This window comes from Protopterus annectens, chromosome 3.part0 (genome assembly GCF_019279795.1).
Source record: "Protopterus annectens isolate FY-2018-M chromosome 3.part0, PAN1.0, whole genome shotgun sequence".
Classification (NCBI taxonomy): domain Eukaryota; kingdom Metazoa; phylum Chordata; order Ceratodontiformes; family Protopteridae; genus Protopterus; species Protopterus annectens.
This window is the reverse complement of record NC_056731.1, coordinates 1882191453-1882211751: the sequence shown is the minus strand read 5'-3', so window position 1 is coordinate 1882211751 and position 20299 is coordinate 1882191453. Positions and strand designations below refer to the sequence as shown.

Here is a 20299-nt window from a genome sequence, read left to right as displayed (position 1 = left end):
GGTGTGGAAGATGGATGCCTGCTGGTGTGGAAGATGGATGCCTCCTGGTGTGGAAGATGGATGCCTCCTGGTGTGGAAGATGGATGCCCTTTCTTTTCCTAGGAAGGGGATGTTTCTTTAGGATTTCCCTCCTTTTCCTCTACTTTCAAGAGTCCTGCAGAAGACTCAGCTGGACTTCCCAAAAACCTTTTGACCAAGACCGAACTGGTTCCTCCCCTTAATGTATCTGGCCAGGAGCAGTTACCTTACCATTTTGATCTCATCACACAGGATAAGATCAACCATCCTCACTTGCCCACTCTTCAACTGGCACTGTGGGTGATAGGGGTTTGATCCCTTTCAGCCACCACTTTTCTGAGGATGTGCTCAGGGCTTTACTGGAGGCAAAGACACCCTCAACCAGAAAATCATGTAACTCCAAATGGAAAGGATTTTTTGTCTGGTGCCATGCTCGTAACTGGATCCTTTTTTAGTGAGGGTCTTTTTGTTCTTTATTATTTGTGTGAATTGCTCCAGTATGGCTAGGTGTAATCTTCTGTGAAGGCGTATTTGTCAGCCATTTCCATTTGCCTGCCCTTGAATCCTCCCTTGACTTCTCATTTTGAGGTCAAACAATTTCTTAAAGGCATCCCGCATCTTAGGCCTTCAAGGAAACCTATTCCTCCTCCTTGACACCTTAATTTTGTTTTGGTTAGATTGACTCAGGCTTCTTTTCAGCCTGCAGATTCTGCTCTTTGCAACATGGTACCTGGAAGACTGTTTTGTTGTTGGCTCTTACTTCTGCTCTGAGGGTATTGGAGCTCCAGACCTTTATGGCCGTTCTTCTTTTTGTTTTTTTTTTCACAAGGACAGGGTGCCCCTTCATACTAATTCTTCTTTTATGCCCAAAGTACTAAATGAGTTAGCCTTGAATCAGTTGGTACAACTCCCCTGCTTTTTCCCTTCTCCTCAGTCTGCTAGTGAGATGATCTCGCATACCCTGGTTTTGCATAGACAGCTCAGGTACTATTTGGATAAAACTAAGGCCATTCGTAAGTCTGACCAGCTATTTTTCTCTTTTCTGCCAGGACATTGCATTTGGCTGTTTCTAAGCAAACCATCTCCTCCCTGATATCTAACACCATTTTGTTTTGTTATTCTTTTCATCAGAGCTCATTCCACTAGGGCTGTTGCCTCTTCTGGTGCTTTCCTCAATGGGTTGGACACCAGTTCAGTCCTTGAAGCTGCTACCTGGTCTTCAGTGCATACCTTTATTAAGCATAAGTTGGATATGGTTTCTAGGGCCAAAGCCGGTTTTGCTAGAACCATTTATATGGGATTGTTGAGGGCTCTTCTCAGCCTTCCAGCTCCCATTCTGTTTCTTGAGCATTTTTACTCTCCCTACAGTAAAGAATACTGCAGCAGTGATATAGAAGGAAACAGTACATTTGTGTAAAATCGTACTGTAACAGTAGATGTCCTTCTCTTCAGAATTGAGTATTCACTTCCTCCATCCTACCCCCTCTTGTTTGTTCTGTTTTTTGTTTTGGATTCCCTTCTGACTGATGGTCTCCCCTTTTTTTCTGCATTTTCTCCTTCTGGATGTGCATGAATTCCTTTGTCCTATGGAGACTGTTCTTTACTGGGGGAATTCAGTTCTGGTAACTGCGGCTGTACATCACTTGTATGTCTTATGGGTTTACTATCAGATATTCGAAGCGAACTCCATCGACTGCACTTTTGCCGAACACAGAAGTTCGAAAACGGTAATATCGAACACCAAAAGCCAACCTAGGAACGGTTTTAACATGGGTCAAGATAGGTGATCAGTGTTATTGCCGAACTACAAACCTCTCCCCTATCTCGACCCATGTTAAAACCCATTTCTAGGTTGGCTTTTGGTGTTCGATATTACCGTTCTGAACTTCCGTGTTCGGCAAAAGTGCAGTCGACGGAGTTCACTTCGAACATCTGATAGTAAACCGTCTTATGTAATGGGTGTGTAGCATATGTGTGATATATAGCACATACAAGATCATAAGGCTTTAGTACACTGGCCCAAAGTAGGGCTGCCCTGGGCAGGAGACCCCCTATAGTAAAGACTGCTACAACAATGAATAGAAGAACATCTACTGCTATGGCAAGACTTTACACAACTGCACTTTCTCAAAGATGCCCTGTCCCTATAAACAATTAGATAGGTTTAACTCACTGCAAGAGCTTGCAACTCATATATCTTTCTTTCAGAGGTCAGAGCAATCAGTAAAACCGTTTTCCATCTTAAGAACCTCAAGTCAGACATGTTAGCTGGTTCAAATGGAACAAGTGTTAGCTTCTCTAACACAAAATTAAGACCCCAAAGGTGGGCCACTGGTTTTCTTGGAGGCCTCTTATGTAAAACCCCTTTCAGAAGCATTTTGGTATAAGAATGCATTGAAAGAGGGGGATCTATAGGCAGAGATGCTGAAATGGCTGATGAATGAATGCTGATGGAGTAACAAAGGCCACAAGATAGTAACTCAAACAAATATTGTGAAAAAAAGAGAACAACTAGCCTGGAATAGATACTGTTTATGTTGTTGGCATCAGCTATAAAGCCTTTTCCCTTTGTTAATTCATGATTTGCTAATAGCAGGCTTTATTGTCACCAGTAGCACCTGCTGCACATCCTCAGCAAACGGGTGCCTAAAGGGAAGTAAGACCCCTTCATCAACGCAGCAGCCGAAGTTAACTGGGCTCAGGGTGTATCAGACATCCTTAATATTTTGTGAGCAGATCCATTCTGTGAGGAAGCTTGTGGTAACTGCCCCTTGCTATTTCCAAAAAAGGGAGAATCCCTGTTGCCTGGGTGAGAAGGGAATCACCATAATGATCTTGGGGTATTCTCTCTGAATCTTCAGATATATCCTGGATATCAATGGAAAATGTGGAAAAGTATACAGGAACATTCCTGTGCAAGGAAAAGAAAAAGCATCTATCTTCCAGGCCTTCTTGTATAGAGTCCTACAGCAGAACTTTGCCAACTGACTGTTGAGAGAGGAAGCAAGTAGGTCTACTTGTGGAATTCCCACGGATGGATCAAATCTTTGAAGACCACCTGATATATCTTCCATTTGCGAGGGTCTGCCCTTGTTCCTGCTCAGCTGGTTTGCCACATAGTTTTGTTTGACAGAATGTACAAGGCCTCGGGAGTGAAACTGTGATGTAAAGCTATATCCCAAGCTAACATGGCTAACCTGAAAAGGGAAAATGACCTTGTTACCCTGTGCTTGTTGATGTATCACATGACTGTGTTATTGTCTACAACAACTTAAAGAGTTCCCAAGGAAACAAAGATGATTCCAACAGTTGAGTACCTTAATCAGGACAAGGATCTTTTTGCATTTATATGCTGGCCTTAGTGTCCCACTCCTTGCACTTTTATACCTTCTTCAACGGTTCCCCAAGCAAAGTCCTGGTACAGTGGATGGTCCAATGGGTAAGGTGGAGAACTGATAATGTGTCATCTGTCTTTTACCATTCAGTATGTACCGTAGTAAGTAGCTGCAGCAATTAGACAGACCTCAGAGGTTTCTAACAAAGAAGATAAAGGGCCTCCAGCATGTGCCTGACACGGACCAACTAAAGTCCCTGTCACTATACTCTGTATCATATATACTTCTTAGGGGAGACTTATACCTGGCCTACAAAGAAACCCAAGACCCAAACCTAATGCACTTACTGCACATACATAAATCAAACAGGTCTAGGGCTACCCATTCCAGGGACTTAAATATGGCCTGCGACTTGCATAGAACTTGCTGGAGGGTCAGATATATTTCCCAGCAACTGCCATATCTTTGGAACAGTCTACCAATTCATGTGAAACAGAGCACCTCTATGACACTGTTCAGGAGGAATCTGGATGGGGCACCATAAATTCTTACCAGGGATAGTGCTGACAACCCTCCTGGACATGGGCAGTTATTACTAAATGCAGTCCTTGGGTATTGACTAGTACTTCTACAGTATTAGTCTAGATTCCAGTCTAGTAATCTGCTATGATTCTATGATCCAGATACACAAAACATTAAGAAACGCCTGAAGTCTGAATGAACAGGGATATGGTAATAGGCATCTTATAAAAAATATCTTAGAAATATAGTGTTGTCATAAAACTTGAATGAGTTAAGAACAAGAAACAGTCGTGAAGCAACAGCATTTTGATCTTGGGCACTATCACAAACAGGTTTAGGAATGAAAAATCCAGAACTGGTCTCCAAGGATTTTTCTTTTGGCATTAAAAACTTCCTTGAATAAAAACTTTTACCCACCTGGGAAGGAGGAAAGTACAGTTTTGTACCTACCATAAATGTAGATGTTCGAGTGCTAATACAGCTGCAGTAATCACAGATGGGTTTTCTGCCGTCAGGCGGGTCTTCGGTCGGCCGAATTCCAAAGTCTAGGTCCGGCGTCGGTTGTTGTCGCTCTCTTTCCTGACGTCAGTGCGACAGGGGTATATAAGACACAGCCGACGCCATTTTCTTCAGTCTTTCTTGCCCCAGATGTCAGGTGCCCCCAGAAGGAAGGCAATACATAAATTATATATATATAGACAAGCAATGCAATATAATCAAAAATCAGTAGTTGCAAGCAAATACACCATAGAAGGATAACCCAATCAGGTTGTATGAGGAGGTGTTAGCCACTAGGCCTTTACCAAGAGGGGAAGGAGGGAGGGAAACCTGTACTGCAGCTGTATTAGCACTCGAACATCTACATTTATGGTAGGTACAAAACTGTACTATGTTCATCGTGCATACAGCTGCAGTAATCACAGATGGGTAGAATCCCAAAGCTACGCACAGGGTGGTAGGCACTAGGTGGAACTGGGAGCAGCCAGAATGCCCTGCAACACAGCAGTGGCAAAGCCTGCTCTAGTTTTTGAGTATAAAGGCAGGTGGTAGTGTTTTGTGAAGGTATGCACAGAACTCCAAGTGGCTGCCACCAAAATATCTTTGGTAGGGACTCCTCTGAGTAAGGCTGTAGAGGTAGCTGTGGCCCTTGTGGAGTGGGATCTGATGCCTGTAGGAACAGGTTTGCCATAAAAGGAGTAACAAAACCGTATGCAGTGGCCTATCCATTTTGAAATTGTCTGTTTGGAAATTGGCTTCCCTTCAGCTCCTACAGCATAGGACACAAAAAGTTGTTCTGATTTTCTGAAAGGCTTTGTTCTGTCCAAATAGTAACGTAGCTGTCTATGGATGTCTAAGGAATGTAGCAGCCTTTCCCCTTTGTTTTGAGGATTGGGGTAAAAGGTAGGTAAGTGTGTGGCCTGATTTAAAGCTACCCTGGATACTACCTTAGGCATAAATGACGGGTTGGTTTGTAGGGAAACCCTGTCCAGATGGAAGATGAGAAAGGGCTGCACAGCCATGAGGGCTTGTAGTTCCGAAACCCTACGAGCTGAGGTAATGGCCAGAAGGAAAGCTGTTTTCCAGGACAAATATTGCAAATCTGTTGAGGCAGCTGGTTCAAAGGGAGGTAATGTTAATTTTTCTAGAATGTAGTTAAGATCCCAGGCTGGTATTGGTTGTTTCCTTGGAGGTCTTATATTCTTAGCTCCTCTGAGGAACTGTCTTAAAAGTGGGTGAGAGAATAAGGGTGGATCAGTGTTGTATTCTGCAGAAATGGCTGAGGCATGAATTTTTATGGAGGAAAATGAAAGTCCACTGTTCAACAGCTCAGCTAGATACTGTAATATCTGAGGCAAATTCAGTTTTCTAGGATCCTGGCCTTTTTTCTCATTCCAAGCGCAAAACCGTTTCCATTTTGCGGAGTAAGCCTTTCTAGTAGATGGCCTTCTGGCCTCCAAAATGACATCCTGCATCTCTTTGGAGAGTAGGGTCTGTTGTGGTGTTAAGGAATTTTCCATGCAGCCAGATTGAGTGTTTTCAGCTGACTGTGAAGAGTTTTGTAACTGTGCTGAGTCAGTAGAAGAGGCATTAGAGGTAGGGTCCAGGAAGGAGTATGTGTTAGGCTCCTCAGGAGTGGATAACAGTGTTGTCTTGGCCAGTCTGGAGCAATCAGTATCATCTTCGGTCTGTCTGCTCTTGCTTTCAAGAGCACCTTGGGCAGAAGAGGCAAAGGTGGGAAAGCATAAACTGTCCATGCTGCCCAACTGAAAGAAAGGGCGTCCACTCTCCAGGCCTTTGGATGAAAGGTCCTTGAACAGAACTTTTTCAATTGATGATTCCTGTGGGAGGCGAAGAGATCTATGTCTGGCCTTCCCCACACTTGGATTATCTTTGTAAACACTTGAGGATGCAACTTCCATTCGTGTGGGTCTGTCATATTTCTGCTTAGATTGTCTGCCAGCGTGTTTTCCAATCCTGGCAAGTACTGTGCTTGAAGTTCGATTTGCCATTCCAGAGCCAAGTTCCAAAGTGACATGGCTAGCCTGCACAGGGGGTATGAATGTGTTCCTCCTTGTTTGTTTATGTACCACATTACTGTGGTGTTGTCTGTTCTTATCAATAATTGTCCTGGATGCAGGAGATCCTTGAAAATTGTAATTGCATTTATCACTGCTAGCATTTCTTTTTGATTGATGTGAAGGTGCTTTTCCTTTTGGGACCATTTGCCCTGAATACACCTGTCTGTCATGTGCGCCCCCCAGGTGTAGTCTGAGGCGTCTGTTGTGATGACTTGATTTGCTTGAGGCAGAATGGAAGACCTGTGTTTGTTTGGCATGCTTGGGCCCACCATAGAAATTCCTTTTGCAAACATGGGATTATTGGTATTATTGTTTCCAAACTGTGGCTGTGTTGAGACCATAGGTTTTTTAGGTACCATTGAAGTTTCCTCATATGCAACTTTGCACAAGGGATTAAAAGAATGCAAGATGCCATGAAGCCCAGAGCCTGCAGGATTTTCCTTGCAGTGAGCCTGGTACAATTTGCTAGTATTTTGAAGTACTGAGTTAGTTGCCCCTGTTTTTCTGGCGTAAGATAGGCCATCTGGGTGTTTGTGTCCAAGTTGGCACCCAGGAAAGTTATTTTCTGAGATGGTGTTAGCCTGGATTTCTCTTTGTTGACTGTGTATCCCAGAGAATTCAATAACCGCTTTACATAAGCCAGATGTTCCAGAAGTATGTGCTTGCTGTCCGCTTGGATCAGGCAGTCGTCCAAATAAGGGTAAATTTGTATCCCTTGAAGTCTGCAGTAGGCAATTATTGATGCCAGGCATTTCGTGAATACTCTGGGTGCAGTAGATAAGCCAAAGGGCAATGCAGAGAATTGATAGTGGATTGAACCTGCAAGAAATCTGAGGTATCTTCTGCAGCTTTGTCTGATTGGGACATGCAGGTATGCCTCCTTGAGGTCCAATGTTACCAGCCAAAACTCCTTGCCCAGCATGGGAAGAAGCTGCTGTAATGTGAGCATCTTGAATTTTGGTGCAGTAGAAATGTGTTTAGGATGGATAAGTCCAAAATGGGTCTCCAGTTGGTTCCTTTCCTTGGTACCAGAAAAAGTCTGGAATAAAAACCTTGACCTTGTTCGTGAGTAGGTACCTCTTGAATAGCTTTCATGGCCATAAGCTTTGAAATTTGTATTTGAGCCTCTGCCCTTTGATTGTGTGGCAGGTTCGGCATGCCTCTCATTTTGGAAGAGTGTGAAAATGAAATCTGTAGCCTCTGTTTATAATGTCCAGGATCCATTTGTCTGTTGTGATAATATGCCAATTTCTTGTAAATAATGCCAGCTTTCCTCCCAAGGGTGCTGTCAGCTGAGACTTGCTTGGCATGAAAAGGGGAAGTCATTGGGTTTGTTTCCTGTATTGTTGTGCACTGTCTTCGCCACCTCTTGGTGCTGGAGTTTGCCATTGTTTGCCTCTATATGATCCTTAAGGTTGTCCTCTGCCCCTTGTGCGCCTGTATCTACCTCTTTGTGGCTTGTCCGTGGCTGGAAAGGACCAGTTTTTTGAAGGCCAATTTCTGCTAAAACGTGGTGGTTGAACCTGTAGAAAAGCTTTGACAGTTTGCATAGATTTAGCTTTTTCTTCCATTTTCCGTAGTACCTCCTCAGCATTAGTACCAAATAGTACATCCTTTTGTAAAGAAGCATCTAGTAGTTTAGCTTTAACATGGTCAGGCAAGGTTTGTTCCCTAAGCCAGGCATGTCTACGAATGACTGATCCTGTCACAGCAGCTCTACTTGAGGCCTCTAGGGCATCATAGCCACATTGTAAGGTGTGTTTACCCACTTGTTCTGCACTATGCATCATATCCTGCAACTCCTTCAAATCTGGTTGTTCAGGTTGAGACATTTTATTTCTTAATTGTGATAACAGAAACTGCTGATATTTAAGCAAATGGAACTGACAATTTAAGGCCCTCATGGCTAGGGTGGCCGAGGTATATACCTTTTTTCCCCACCTTTCTAAGGATCTAGACTCTCTTTCGGAAGGTAGTGGATTCTTAGCAGTAGAGGCCTTCATTCCCTTGGGGCCTTGAGAAATGGTTTCAGGGTCAGCATTATGGCTTTGTAAAGAAATGGTGAGAGTTAGGAACTCTGTAGTACCTATCAGGCTTGACTGGGGCAGGAGGCAGGAAATCCGGATTTAGGCAAGCCTCCGAGTAAACATCATCAAGTATTTCCAAGACAGGAGGTATCGCCAGAGGTCTGTGCTGAGGTAACAAAAGAAATTCCCTAAGTCTTTTCTTGGAATCAGAAAAGTCTTGGCCTTCCCAATGGAAGTGTTCCCTCAAGGTGTGCAAGGTTTCCCCAAAAGAGAAATCCTCTGGGGGAGATACAGAAGGAATGGACTGCTCAGCATCCGAATCTTCAAAAGGGGAGTACGAGTGTTCCTCTTCATCAGAATGTTCTGAAAAAATGGAGTCCTGGTCAGAAGAGGGAGAAGCTTCCTCCACTCTGGGTCTCTTGTCTGGAGGGGGTTGGGAACCCCTGATAAGAGTAATTAAATCCTCAGCCATTTTTAGCATCTGCTTTTTAGGCATGGGGCCTGGAGATGGGCCCTGTGCAACAGGCCTCTTGGGATGCATGGCTGATTTGGACTTAGTAAAGGTCTTTATGGAGAAGGAAGATGAGGGTCTAAAGACACCATGGGTGGAAGTGGACCTGTCCACATTAGGAGGCTCAACACTCACAGTGGCTTCGGTGGTTGTAGTCTGGGTATGGGCCGAGGTACCTGCGGTCTCGGTTACAGAGGACACCACCAAAGAAGTGTTGTCGGTAGTCAGGGGCTGCGTAGGCGTCTCGCTGAGAACTGGACCACATGTAGCCGGTTTTGGCGTGGTATCGGTGGAGACAGCGGACCTCGCGTGTCGGTCTTTGTCCTTGCGTTTTTTGGACAAAACGGTAGTCGGAGTATTCGATGACATTTTATAATCAAAGGCTTTACCAAAAAAGTGCTGGGCGAACTCCGCCCGACGCTTAATAGTGCGTTTATTGAAAGTAGCGCAAAAGCGACAGGCCGAGACGTCGTGGTCTGGGCCTAAGCAAGGTATGCAGAGGGAATGGAAATCCTTATGCGGTATTTGCTTCCCACAAGAAATACAATTGTTAACTTTGTCTGACATTAGTCTGAGGCAAGAAAAGTTTGCCCAACGGGGTACTTAGCTTTAAAGAAGACTTCGGTTTCCAATTTTTCATAATTTCAGGAGCTGGCCGACCGGCACTTGCGAACTGCTTCTGCTTCGGGCACCGCGCGGTAAAAAAGACTGAAGAAAATGGCGTCGGCTGTGTCTTATATACCCCTGTCGCACTGACGTCAGGAAAGAGAGCGACAACAACCGACGCCGGACCTAGACTTTGGAATTCGGCCAACCGAGGACCCGCCTGACGGCAGAAAACCCATCTGTGATTACTGCAGCTGCATGCACGATGAACATCTGGTTCTATCGTTACCAGGGACAGCATGTTATGAAGAACTGTGATTTTTACTGGCTGTTACTGGGATCTGGTTTCTGGCTTACATATGCTAAGTCCGAGATGCCATTTCTCTGAAAATTCCCTTTTTTCTGAAGTATGGTAAACTCAGAGTTGGTATATTTAAGTCCAAGGTGGTAGGGAGGGCTTGACCCCCACAAGGGGGTGCAGGGGGTCTCCTCCCTGCTACATTTAAAGGAGAAGAGTGATTTTCACGATTTGCTCTTCTGTGTTTCTGGCCTTTTCTCTGTCTTGTCGGCACTCAGCATTTTGAATGCTAACATTTCAGTAGGAAGACATAAGACCTTTTTGAGGTGATGGAGCAGATCCAATGACTGTAGCCTCTGTACCTCACTTATACAAGTGCCTAGTGGTGTGTTTTTGTAAGGCACACTTCAATCTTGCATTAAAACTTCCCAATTTATAATTCACAGTCCACAAAGAAGCAATCTAAAAGAAGAGCAGCCACCACTTCTAAAACCAAAAACTGCTTAGCATGTACTACATTAAGTAAATGTATTGCCTAAGGATGGTTTAAAGTGTAGACTGGTTTCAGTACTTCCCCACACCTTCTTCAGTATGAGGAAGCAATGAAACTGGTGCTGGGAGCAGAAAATGCTGTTTGGATGGGTTTAAAATTAGACGTTTAAAAAGTACACCTGGAGGTGCAAAATCTTGTCAAGTTTGATTGTTTTAATAACTTTCTCATGTTATTCTGTCTAGGACTTATGGCATGTCTAGCTAAGAGTTCTTGGATCAGGTAAACCACGGATAAGTCATGACTAAAAAACATCCAAGGCATCCAGCATACTTTTGCAGATGCACACTTCAGGCTGCAAGTTTGGATAATCATCTTCTCCATATGATTAGAACACCTACCACCACAGACCACAATTTGTTTTTATATCCTTTAAAAACAGTAGACTCACTTTATTGAGATTAAGTTGGCCAATACCTAGAGAAATGTGGCTCAAGGGCCAGAATAGAATGCTAGAATCACTGCAATCCAAAAGGACCAACCATGTGATCTTGAGTACCACCTGCTCAAGTCACATATACCTGGAAATGATTGCATGTGTACACAGTCGCATAGCTGTGCTTCCACACCCCTTATCTTTACATATATATGTACGGCCTCCATATTTACAACAACTCGGAGAAAGTATACTTCAAGAACAAGTCCTTGTATTCAAGTCTGCTTGCACTCAAATGCACAGACCAGCATTCAGCTGTGAGAAAAAGGAATGCAGACAAATGTGCAGCAGCCACTCCAAAGTATTATGGTATCACATAGACATTCCTCATCAAGTAAAAAGGGTAAGTTCAGACTCTGACCCCAAAACTTGAAGCCAGGGTTTGAATAGTGGACAGGATGGGGGGGGGATCAGCTGTAGTGGGGCTCGAAAAAGATGAAATTAGGAAAAAAAAAAGTCCCCGCAGTCAAACAGTGCTAACCTGAATGCTTCTCAATACACAATGATGGGCAAACTACTTCATGCATATAGTGTAGAAGAATAAGTGACATTGTGACACTGTCCTCAATGTTCCATGCTACAATGTTATAAGGTAGTGTAGAAGAATATGTAACAATGTCCTCAATGTTCCATGCTACAATGTTATAAGGTAGTGTAGAAGAATAAGTAACATTGTAACATTCTCCTCAATGTTCCATGCTACAATGTTATAAGGTAGTGTAGAAGAATAAGTGACATTGTGACACTGTCCTCAATGTTCCATGCTACAATGTTATAAGGTAGTGTAGAAGAATAAGTAATATTGTAACATTGTCCTCAATGTTCCATGCTACAATGTTATAAGGTAGTGTAGAAGAATAAGTGACATTGTGACACTGTCCTCAATGTTCCATGCTACAATGTTATAAGGTAGTGTAGAAGAATATGTAACAATGTCCTCAATGTTCCATGCTACAATGTTATAAGGTAGTGTAGAAGAATAAGTAACATTGTAACATTCTCCTCAATGTTCCATGCTACAATGTTAGTGTAGATGAATAAGTGACATTGTGACACTGTCCTCAATGTTCCATGCTACAATGTTATAAGGTAGTGTAGAAGAATAAGTAACATTGTCCTCAATGTTCCATGCTACAATGTTATAAGGTAGTGTAGAAGAATAAGTAACATTGTGACATTGTCCTCAATGTTCCATGCTACAATGTTATAAGGTAGTGTAGAAGAATAAGTGACATTGTAACATTGTCCTCAGTGTTCCATGCTACAATGTTATAAGGTAGTGTAGAAGAATATGTAACAATGTCCTCAATGTTCCATGCTACAATGTTATAAGGTAGTGTAGAAGAAAAAGTGACATTGTGACACTGTCCTCAATGTTCCATGCTACAATGTTATAAGGTAGTGTAGAAGAATAAGTAACATTGTCCTCAATGTTCCATGCTACAATGTTATAAGGTAGTGTAGAAGAATAAGTAACATTGTGACATTGTCCTCAATGTTCCATGCTACAATGTTATAAGGTAGTGTAGAAGAATATGTAACAATGTCCTCAATGTTCCATGCTACAATGTTATAAGGTAGTGTAGAAGAATAAGTAACATTGTGACATTGTCCTCAATGTTCCATGCTACAATGTTATAAGGTAGTGAAGAAGAATATGTAACAATGTCCTCAATGTTCCATGCTACAATGTTATAAGGTAGTGTAGAAGAATAAGTAACATTGCAACATTGCCCTGAATGTTCCATGCTACAATGTTATAAGGTAGTGAAGAAGAATATGTAACATAGTAACATTGTCCTGAATGTTCCATGCTACAATGTTATAAGGTAGCGAAGAAGAATATGTAACAATGTCCTCAATGTTTCATGCTACAATGTTATAAGGTAATGTAGAAGTATAAGTAATATTGTAACAATGTCCTCAGTATTCCATGCTACAATGTTATAAGGCAGTGTAGAAGAATATGTAACATAGTAACATTGTCCTGAATGTTCCATGCTACAATGTTATAAGGTAGTGAAGAAGAATATGTAACAATGTCCTCCATGTTCCATGCTACAATGTTATAAGGTAGTGTAGAAGAATAAGTAACATTGTAACATTGTCCTCAATGTTCCATGCTACAATGTTATAAGGTAGTGTAGAAGAATAAGTAATATTATAACATTGTCCTCAATGTTCTATGCTATAATGTTATAAGGTAGTGTAGAAGAATAAGTGACATTGTGACACTGTCCTCAATGTTCCATGCTACAATGTTATAAGGTAGTGAAGAAGAATATGTAACAATGTCCTCCATGTTCCATGCTACAATGTTATAAGGTAGTGTAGAAGAATAAGTAACATTGTAACATTGTCCTCAATGTTCCATGCTACAATGTTATAAGGTAGTGTAGAAGAATAAGTAATATTATAACATTGTCCTCAATGTTCTATGCTACAATGTTATAAGGTAATGTAGAAGAATATGTAACAATGTAACATTGTCCTCAATGTTCCATGCTACAATGTTATAAGGTAGTGTAGAAGAATAAGTAACATTGTAACATTGTCCTCAATGTTCCATGCTACAATGTTATAAGGTAGTGTAGAAGAATAAGTAACACAGTAACATTGTCCTCAATGTTCCATGCTACGATGTTATAAGGTAGTGTAGAAGAATAAGTAACACAGTAACATTGTCCTCAATGTTCCATGCTACAATGTTATAAGGTAGTGTAGAAGAATATGTAACATTGTAACATTGTCCTGAATGTTCCATGCTACAATGTTATAAGGTAGTGTAGAAGAATAAGTTACATTGTGACACTGTCCTTAGTGTTCCATGCTACAGTTTTATAATGATACCCTAACCAAATAAGGACAAAAGATAATTGGTTACAAAACAACACAACATCCAAGTTATGACAGAATACCAGGGGTTGACTGCTAATAGGAGTACTTGGAGCACACTTACCAAATGATGTAGATATACAAGGCACCTGATGGTTAGAAGGAAGTTACTTCTTATGAAGTGTATTTGTTATTCAAAAACTATAACATGACTGTTTGCATTACTTGTCACCGAAAATCTGACATCTGGAAGAAGTACGCAGCATTCAGTACTGAGTGAAAACATGAAGATACAAGAGAGTCAGCGGATGATCCATGACAGGGTACCACATAGTTGCTGCAAACCTGCCTCCCCCATTCAGGGCTTTTTTTTCAAAGCCACATTGCGCCCATCTAATAACTTACACTACACCACTATGAAAGGCAAAACATTGTCCACCATCTTCTTAAGGCTTTTAGAGATTTACTCCTTCCAGGTACCGTCCACGTTTCCTTTTTTACCACCATCTGCCACTTCTCCACCATTCTATCCTTTCCACTTGCTGCAAAAAACTTAGCATCAAAACCACTTCCCCTTTCTTTTTTGAGACCAAAACCCAGCTTTGTAAGACTTTGTTCACAACCTCCCTCCCCACATCATGCACCATTGTGTAGCAGGCAGATAAGCTTCCCTACCTGTCCTACTTAGGGTCACCACATCACCACTGTATCGTCTCATTCATTAGCACATGGTAAAGAAAGATTACTACTGCTGTCAAAGGCTAATAAACACAGATACGCAAGGAAACAGAAGACAGGTACACTACCTGCAAGCAGTCAGAAGGCTGCAAAGCATCAGTACAACTTTAAAGCAGTTACATGAAATAAAAGGCAAATTATTTGGCAAATGTGGAGAAGCGAGCACTCTCTGACTGACTTTGTTACAAAGATCCATAAAAAATAACTTAAAACAGATTAAACAAACAATTGTACAAAATCATCATTCTTAAATTTCAAAATCATCATTCTTAAATCTAGACCCGCGGTAGTGGTGCTGCGGTAGGGTTGTCGCCTCACAGTAAGACGCTGTCCGGTTCGATTCTCAGCTAGAGCGTCTTCTGCGTGGAGACATGTGTGAATGGGCGTACTTTCGTTGAAGGTTGTGCATCAGGCCTGGCAAGCCAGTACATAAAAATCAACTGCCAATCATTAGCGGACCGGAGTTCCACTGTGGCAACCCCTAACCGGGAAAAGCCGAAGGACACAAACAAACATCATTCTTAAATCTCATTTCTCCCCTACCTTCATTTTATGACCCACCAGAAACCATTTTTAGAAATACTGTAACTTCTCCATCTGAACAGCTAATACCAGTGTTTCAACTCCAGGAAATGATCTTGCATTTGGTGACTTGCACACCGTATAACAAATGTTAAGCTGTACCTTAGGAGAACTGCAGTCTTCACTACCATATGAGGTGCACCTATCTGAAGACAGACTCAAGTTCACTTTTTAAACAGTCAAGGACATTTCAGCACTTAATGCCCTGAAAACATTTACAAAACTTCTTACTGTTGGCTGCGCTTTGTTCAGGAAACTGCTGCTTCAATGTCTGATGTCCACTTTCTGAGTGAAATTCTGTGACATCTTCCTCCTTCACAACTGAGGTCCTGTGGTTTTCTGTAGCCTGGACGTCCATTGCTGTCAAAAGAAGAAACAGAAGAGAAAGTGGCACAATGATTTTAAGGAAACTGATTTTTACAATGTCAGCAAGATGATGCAGAAGAACAGAAACAGACAGGCACAGGGAGGCTCTGTTTGCAAAACCTGGCTTTGTTTAGCATTCATGATGATGGATGGAAGAGACAAGAGTACCTGATGGCTAGTTCTCCTTTAACAGAGTATAGCTTTGGGTTTTTACACTGCTAACTGCTTTTCACAATGCCAGGACGATGATGCAGAAAAAGAGAAACAGACACACAGGCACAGGAAGGTTCTGCTTGCAAAACATGGGTTTGGTTAGCATTCATGGTGATGGATGGCCATGGATGGAAGAGACAGGAGTACCTGATGGCTAGTTCTCCTTTATCAGGGGATAGCTTTGGGTTTTTACACTGCTAACACACCACACTGAAGTCTACGAGGACCAGTATAAGTTAGACAACTGCAGATGGACAAACGTCTGCAGCATGGCAGATGCATAGACGTACATCCATACTTCCTGTAACACTGACACAGCAAATTCTGTTAGTTATGTGTCACACAGCCAAATGCAGAAATCTGTGAAAGGAAAATGAATGGATGGGGCATCCTGAGCAATGCACTGTGGCAGTCTTCTCAATCTATAACACAACCTTCACCATTTCAGGGAAAGAATAAGGCGTTGGGCAAGAAATAATCCCCTGGAACTTGGGGTTGTTGGAGGATTATTTACAGTATTACTCATAAAACAAATGCGACATTGAAAACTGTCAGCTAGCAGTTGCAGATTTTGAAACTGGACCTGCACTATTAAACAATATGCATGGATAGCAAAGAGAAGTGGGCATTATAAAAAGACTTGCATTAAAGAAGCTCTGAAGCGGAGTATGGACTCAGATGCCCAAGTAACTTAGGTTCACGATAAAAACACTGTCTTACATTGGCAAAGAGAAGTATTGGGACAAAAGTAACACTCAGGTTTCCCAGTGCTGTTACATTAAAGAGGTAGAGGTAACATAATGCAAAATACCTGCAGTTTAAATTCTAATGTCTAAAAGAATATTTTCACATTGAAGTTTTATATACTATCTTCCAACATCAAGAATACACGCAGTTGCTTTTCTTGACACAATACTTAGTTGTTCCAGGCCTATACAAAGTTCCCTATCAGAAGTGCGAGAAATTATTCTGTCAGTACTGACATTTTGAAAAAATAAATTGCAATTCATATTAAAAAAGTAAATTCTGAAACTTGCTGTTGTATATTCAATTGTTTTTTTACAGGAGCTTTACTCCTTTCATCTTCAGTGTGTGGGTCTCTGCCATATACTCCCTACTACTTTTATATACCCCAACACTACAGGACCACTGAGGAAGGATAATCCGATTTCGGATATATTTGTTCGCGTTCTCAGTTCCAGGCTTGTGATGCTGAAGACTGGGATTACAGTTCATGGAATTCTTTTTCAGCAAAATTTCTTTTATTTGATATTATTGGATAATAAAATAAAAATCAGAGTTTTATTCACAAAAAGGAAACAAAGCAAAGCTTAATTAGTTAGTCAACTTGTGACTAAAAAACTATGTACAACAATAATGTAATACAACTAGATAGGGAACGTGATGCATGCTATAGTGTAAATACTGATAGATTTTTGAGATTTAATAAGATACAATTTTGACTTGTAGATAGAGAAGTTAAGAGAGAATTGTCTAGAAAAAAAGATAAAATAGATGAACGGGAATTTATATTTTTGATTAACACCCAGAGGACATCGTGCTAGTTAAATATAAGTAATGATGTGTTAAAAGCGATAGAGATAAGAAAATGTAGTGTACAAAGAAGGAGGTGTGTTTTCCATTATGAAGTGCTATTTTAAAGACCTTGACATATTTATTTACCAAGTTTCTGAAACATTTCTAAGATAAGTTTTAAGAAGGCCCTGGGATTCATGGTCTCTTCTAGTCCAATGCTTTCTCTTGCCAAACTGCAACTGCAGAAGATTCAATGGTACCTCCTATGTCAGTCTGGCTGCAGCATTGCCAAGATACTTTTTTTCCTTGTCTAAAGAAGGAATTTGAGTGATGGATTCAACAGTCTGTTCTCAACCCAGGCCTGCTCTTTTAGCCTCTAGTCCCTTCTCAAGAACTATTCACCAATGCCTTAGACATGGGGTGGGGGCTTCATGTGGTCGCCTGAAAGTTCAGGTTCTTGGGCCCTCATCAGAAACTAATAACACCAGTATGGAAGGGAAGTGAAAAAAATACCAATAACAAAAAGAAACAGTTCCAGAAGTCAGACCATATCAACATCAAAGAGATGATTTTGGCCATTCAAGCTTTTCAACCCAGGTTCTCTCCCAACTCCTTAAAGGTATACACAGACAACACTACAGCGATGTGGTATGTCAACAAGCAGGGAGGCACAAAATCTTACCTCCTCTGCAGGAAGGCTCTTCAGGCTTGGGAGGTGACTCTCAGTTAGCAGTTAACTCTTCAGGCAGTATACATTCCTTCAGAGCACAATCTAGTGTCAGACACTCTCAGCAGGTCCAAAACACAGGCTCACGAATGGATGCTTCACAGAGACATGTTTCTAGACACTGTCAATCAGTGGGTATTCCTCAGGTAGATCTTTTTGCCTCCCCTCAGAACAGGCAGCTCCCACTCTTCTGTTCCAGATTGCCATGCCTCCTGGTGTGGAAGATGGGATGCCTCCTGGTGTGGAAGATGGATGCCTCCTGGTATGAAAGATGGATGCCTCCTGGTGTGGAAGATGGATGCCCTTTCTTTTCCTAGGAAGGGGATGTTTCTTTAGGATTTCCCTCCTTTTCCTCTACTTTCAGGAGTCCTGTAGAAGATTCAGCTGGACTCCCCAAAAATCTTGTTAGTAACTCCCTTCTGACCAAAACAGAACTGGTTCCTCCCCTTAATGTATCTGGCCAGGAGCAGTCACCTTACCGTTTAGATCTCATCACTTAGGACAAGGGCTCGTTCAACCATCCTCACTTGTCCACTCTTCAACTGGCACTGTGGGTGATAGGGTTTTGATCCCTTTCAGGCACCTCTTTTCTGAGAATGTGCTCAGGGTTTTACTTGAAGCAAGGAAACCCTCAACCAGAAAATCTTATATGTCGAAATGAAAACAATTTGTTTGTCTGGTGCCATGCTCGTAACTGGATCCTTTTTAGTGAGGGTCTTTTTGGTCCTTTATTATTTGTGTGAACTGCTCCAGCCTGGCTTGGCCTATTCTTCTGTGAAGGCCATTTGTCAGCCATTTCTGATTGCCTGCCCGTGAATCTTCCCTTGACATCTCATTTTGTGGTCAAACAATTTCTTAAAGACATCCTGCATCTTAGGCCTTCAAGGAAACCTATTCCTCCTCCTTGAGATCTTAATTTTGTTTTGGGAAGATTGACTCAGGCTTCTTTTCAGCCTGCAGATTCTGCTCTTTGCAGCATGGTACCTGGAAGACTGTTTTGTTGTTGGCTCTTACTTCTGCTCTGAGGGTTTCGGATCTCCAGAACTTTACGGACATTCTTCTTCTTTTTTTTTCCACAAGGACAGGGTGTCCCTTCATACTAATCCTTCTTTCCTTCCTTTATGCCCAAAAGGTAGCAAATGAGTTGGCCTTGAATCAGCTGGTACAACTCCCCTGCTTTTTCCCTTCTCCTCAGTCTGCCAGTGAGACGATCTTGCATACCCTGGTTTTGCACATACAGCTCAGGTACTATTTGGATAAAACTAAGGCCATTCGTAAGTCTGACCAGCTCATAGGTTCATAGGTAGGTACTAGGCTATCAGCCCTAGGGCCTATACAAGCCTAGCCATAACAATTCCCTGGCTATTTCTTCCCACACTATTTACTTCCCTGGACCCCTGTTCTAACAGGGCAACTGACTTGATCCCCGGGGTGAATTTCTTTTCTCCCATCCAATCGTCAAGGTTCTTTTTGAAGAGGGCCAAAGAGGCACTCTGCTTGACATGTAAGGGCAATCTATTCCAGAGTCTGGGGAGTCTCTTGGTCAAAAAAAATAGCTAGGTTTGCCACCAGTTCTCATAGGTTCATAGATTAGTACTAGGCTAAGTGCCCTTGTGGACCATTTTAAGCCTAGCCAATTACCCCATGTGAGAATCAAACCTAGCACCTTGTGTCTGTAAGGTAAACACCTTAACCATTAAGCCAACTTCCCACGCTTTTTTCTCTTTTATGCCAGGACAATGGGTTTGGCTGTTTCTAAGCAAACCTTCTCCTCCCAGATATCTAAGACAATTTTTTTTTGTTATTCTTTTGATCAGAGCTCATTCCACTAGGGCTGTTGCCTCTTCTGGTGCTTTCCTCAATGGGTTGGACACCAGTTCAGTCCTTGAAGCTGCTACCTGGTCTTCAGTGCATACCTTTACTAAGCATTATAAGTTGGATATGGTTTCTAGGGCCAAAGCTGGTTTTGCTAGAACCATTTATATGGGATTGTTGAGGGCTCTTCTCAGCCTTCCAGCTCCCACTCTGTTTCTTGAGCATTTTTACTCTCCATACAGTAAAGAATACTGCAGCAGTGATATAGAAGGAACCAGTACATTTGTGTAAAATCACACCGTAACAGTACATGTCCCTCTTAGAAGGAAACAGTACATTTGTGTAAAATTGTACCGTAACAGTAGATGTCCTTCTTAGAAGGAAACAGTACATTTGTGTAAAATCTCACCGTAACAGTACATGTCCTTCTCTTCAGAATTGTAGTATTCACTCCCTCCATCCTACTCCCTCGTTTGTTCTATATTTGTTTTGAATTTCCTTCCGACTGATGGTCTCCCCTTTTTTTCTGCATTTTCTCCTTCTGGATGTGCATGGACTCCTTTGTCCTAGGGAGACTGCTCTTTACTGGGTCAATTCAGTTCTGG

The 20299-nt window shown here is 41.9% G+C and overlaps 1 protein-coding gene across 2 annotated transcripts in view; it reads right to left on the bottom strand.

Annotated features, from left to right (window-relative positions):
- LOC122797152 overlaps positions 1-20299 on the bottom strand; it is a 457322-nt gene that overhangs the window by 129541 nt on the left and 307482 nt on the right. For both annotated transcript variants that reach the window (XM_044065959.1, XM_044065960.1), the window contains exon 5: positions 15269-15397. In XM_044065959.1, the coding sequence (XP_043921894.1) occupies positions 15269-15397 (129 nt within the window). The remainder of the gene's footprint in view (positions 1-15268; positions 15398-20299) is intronic.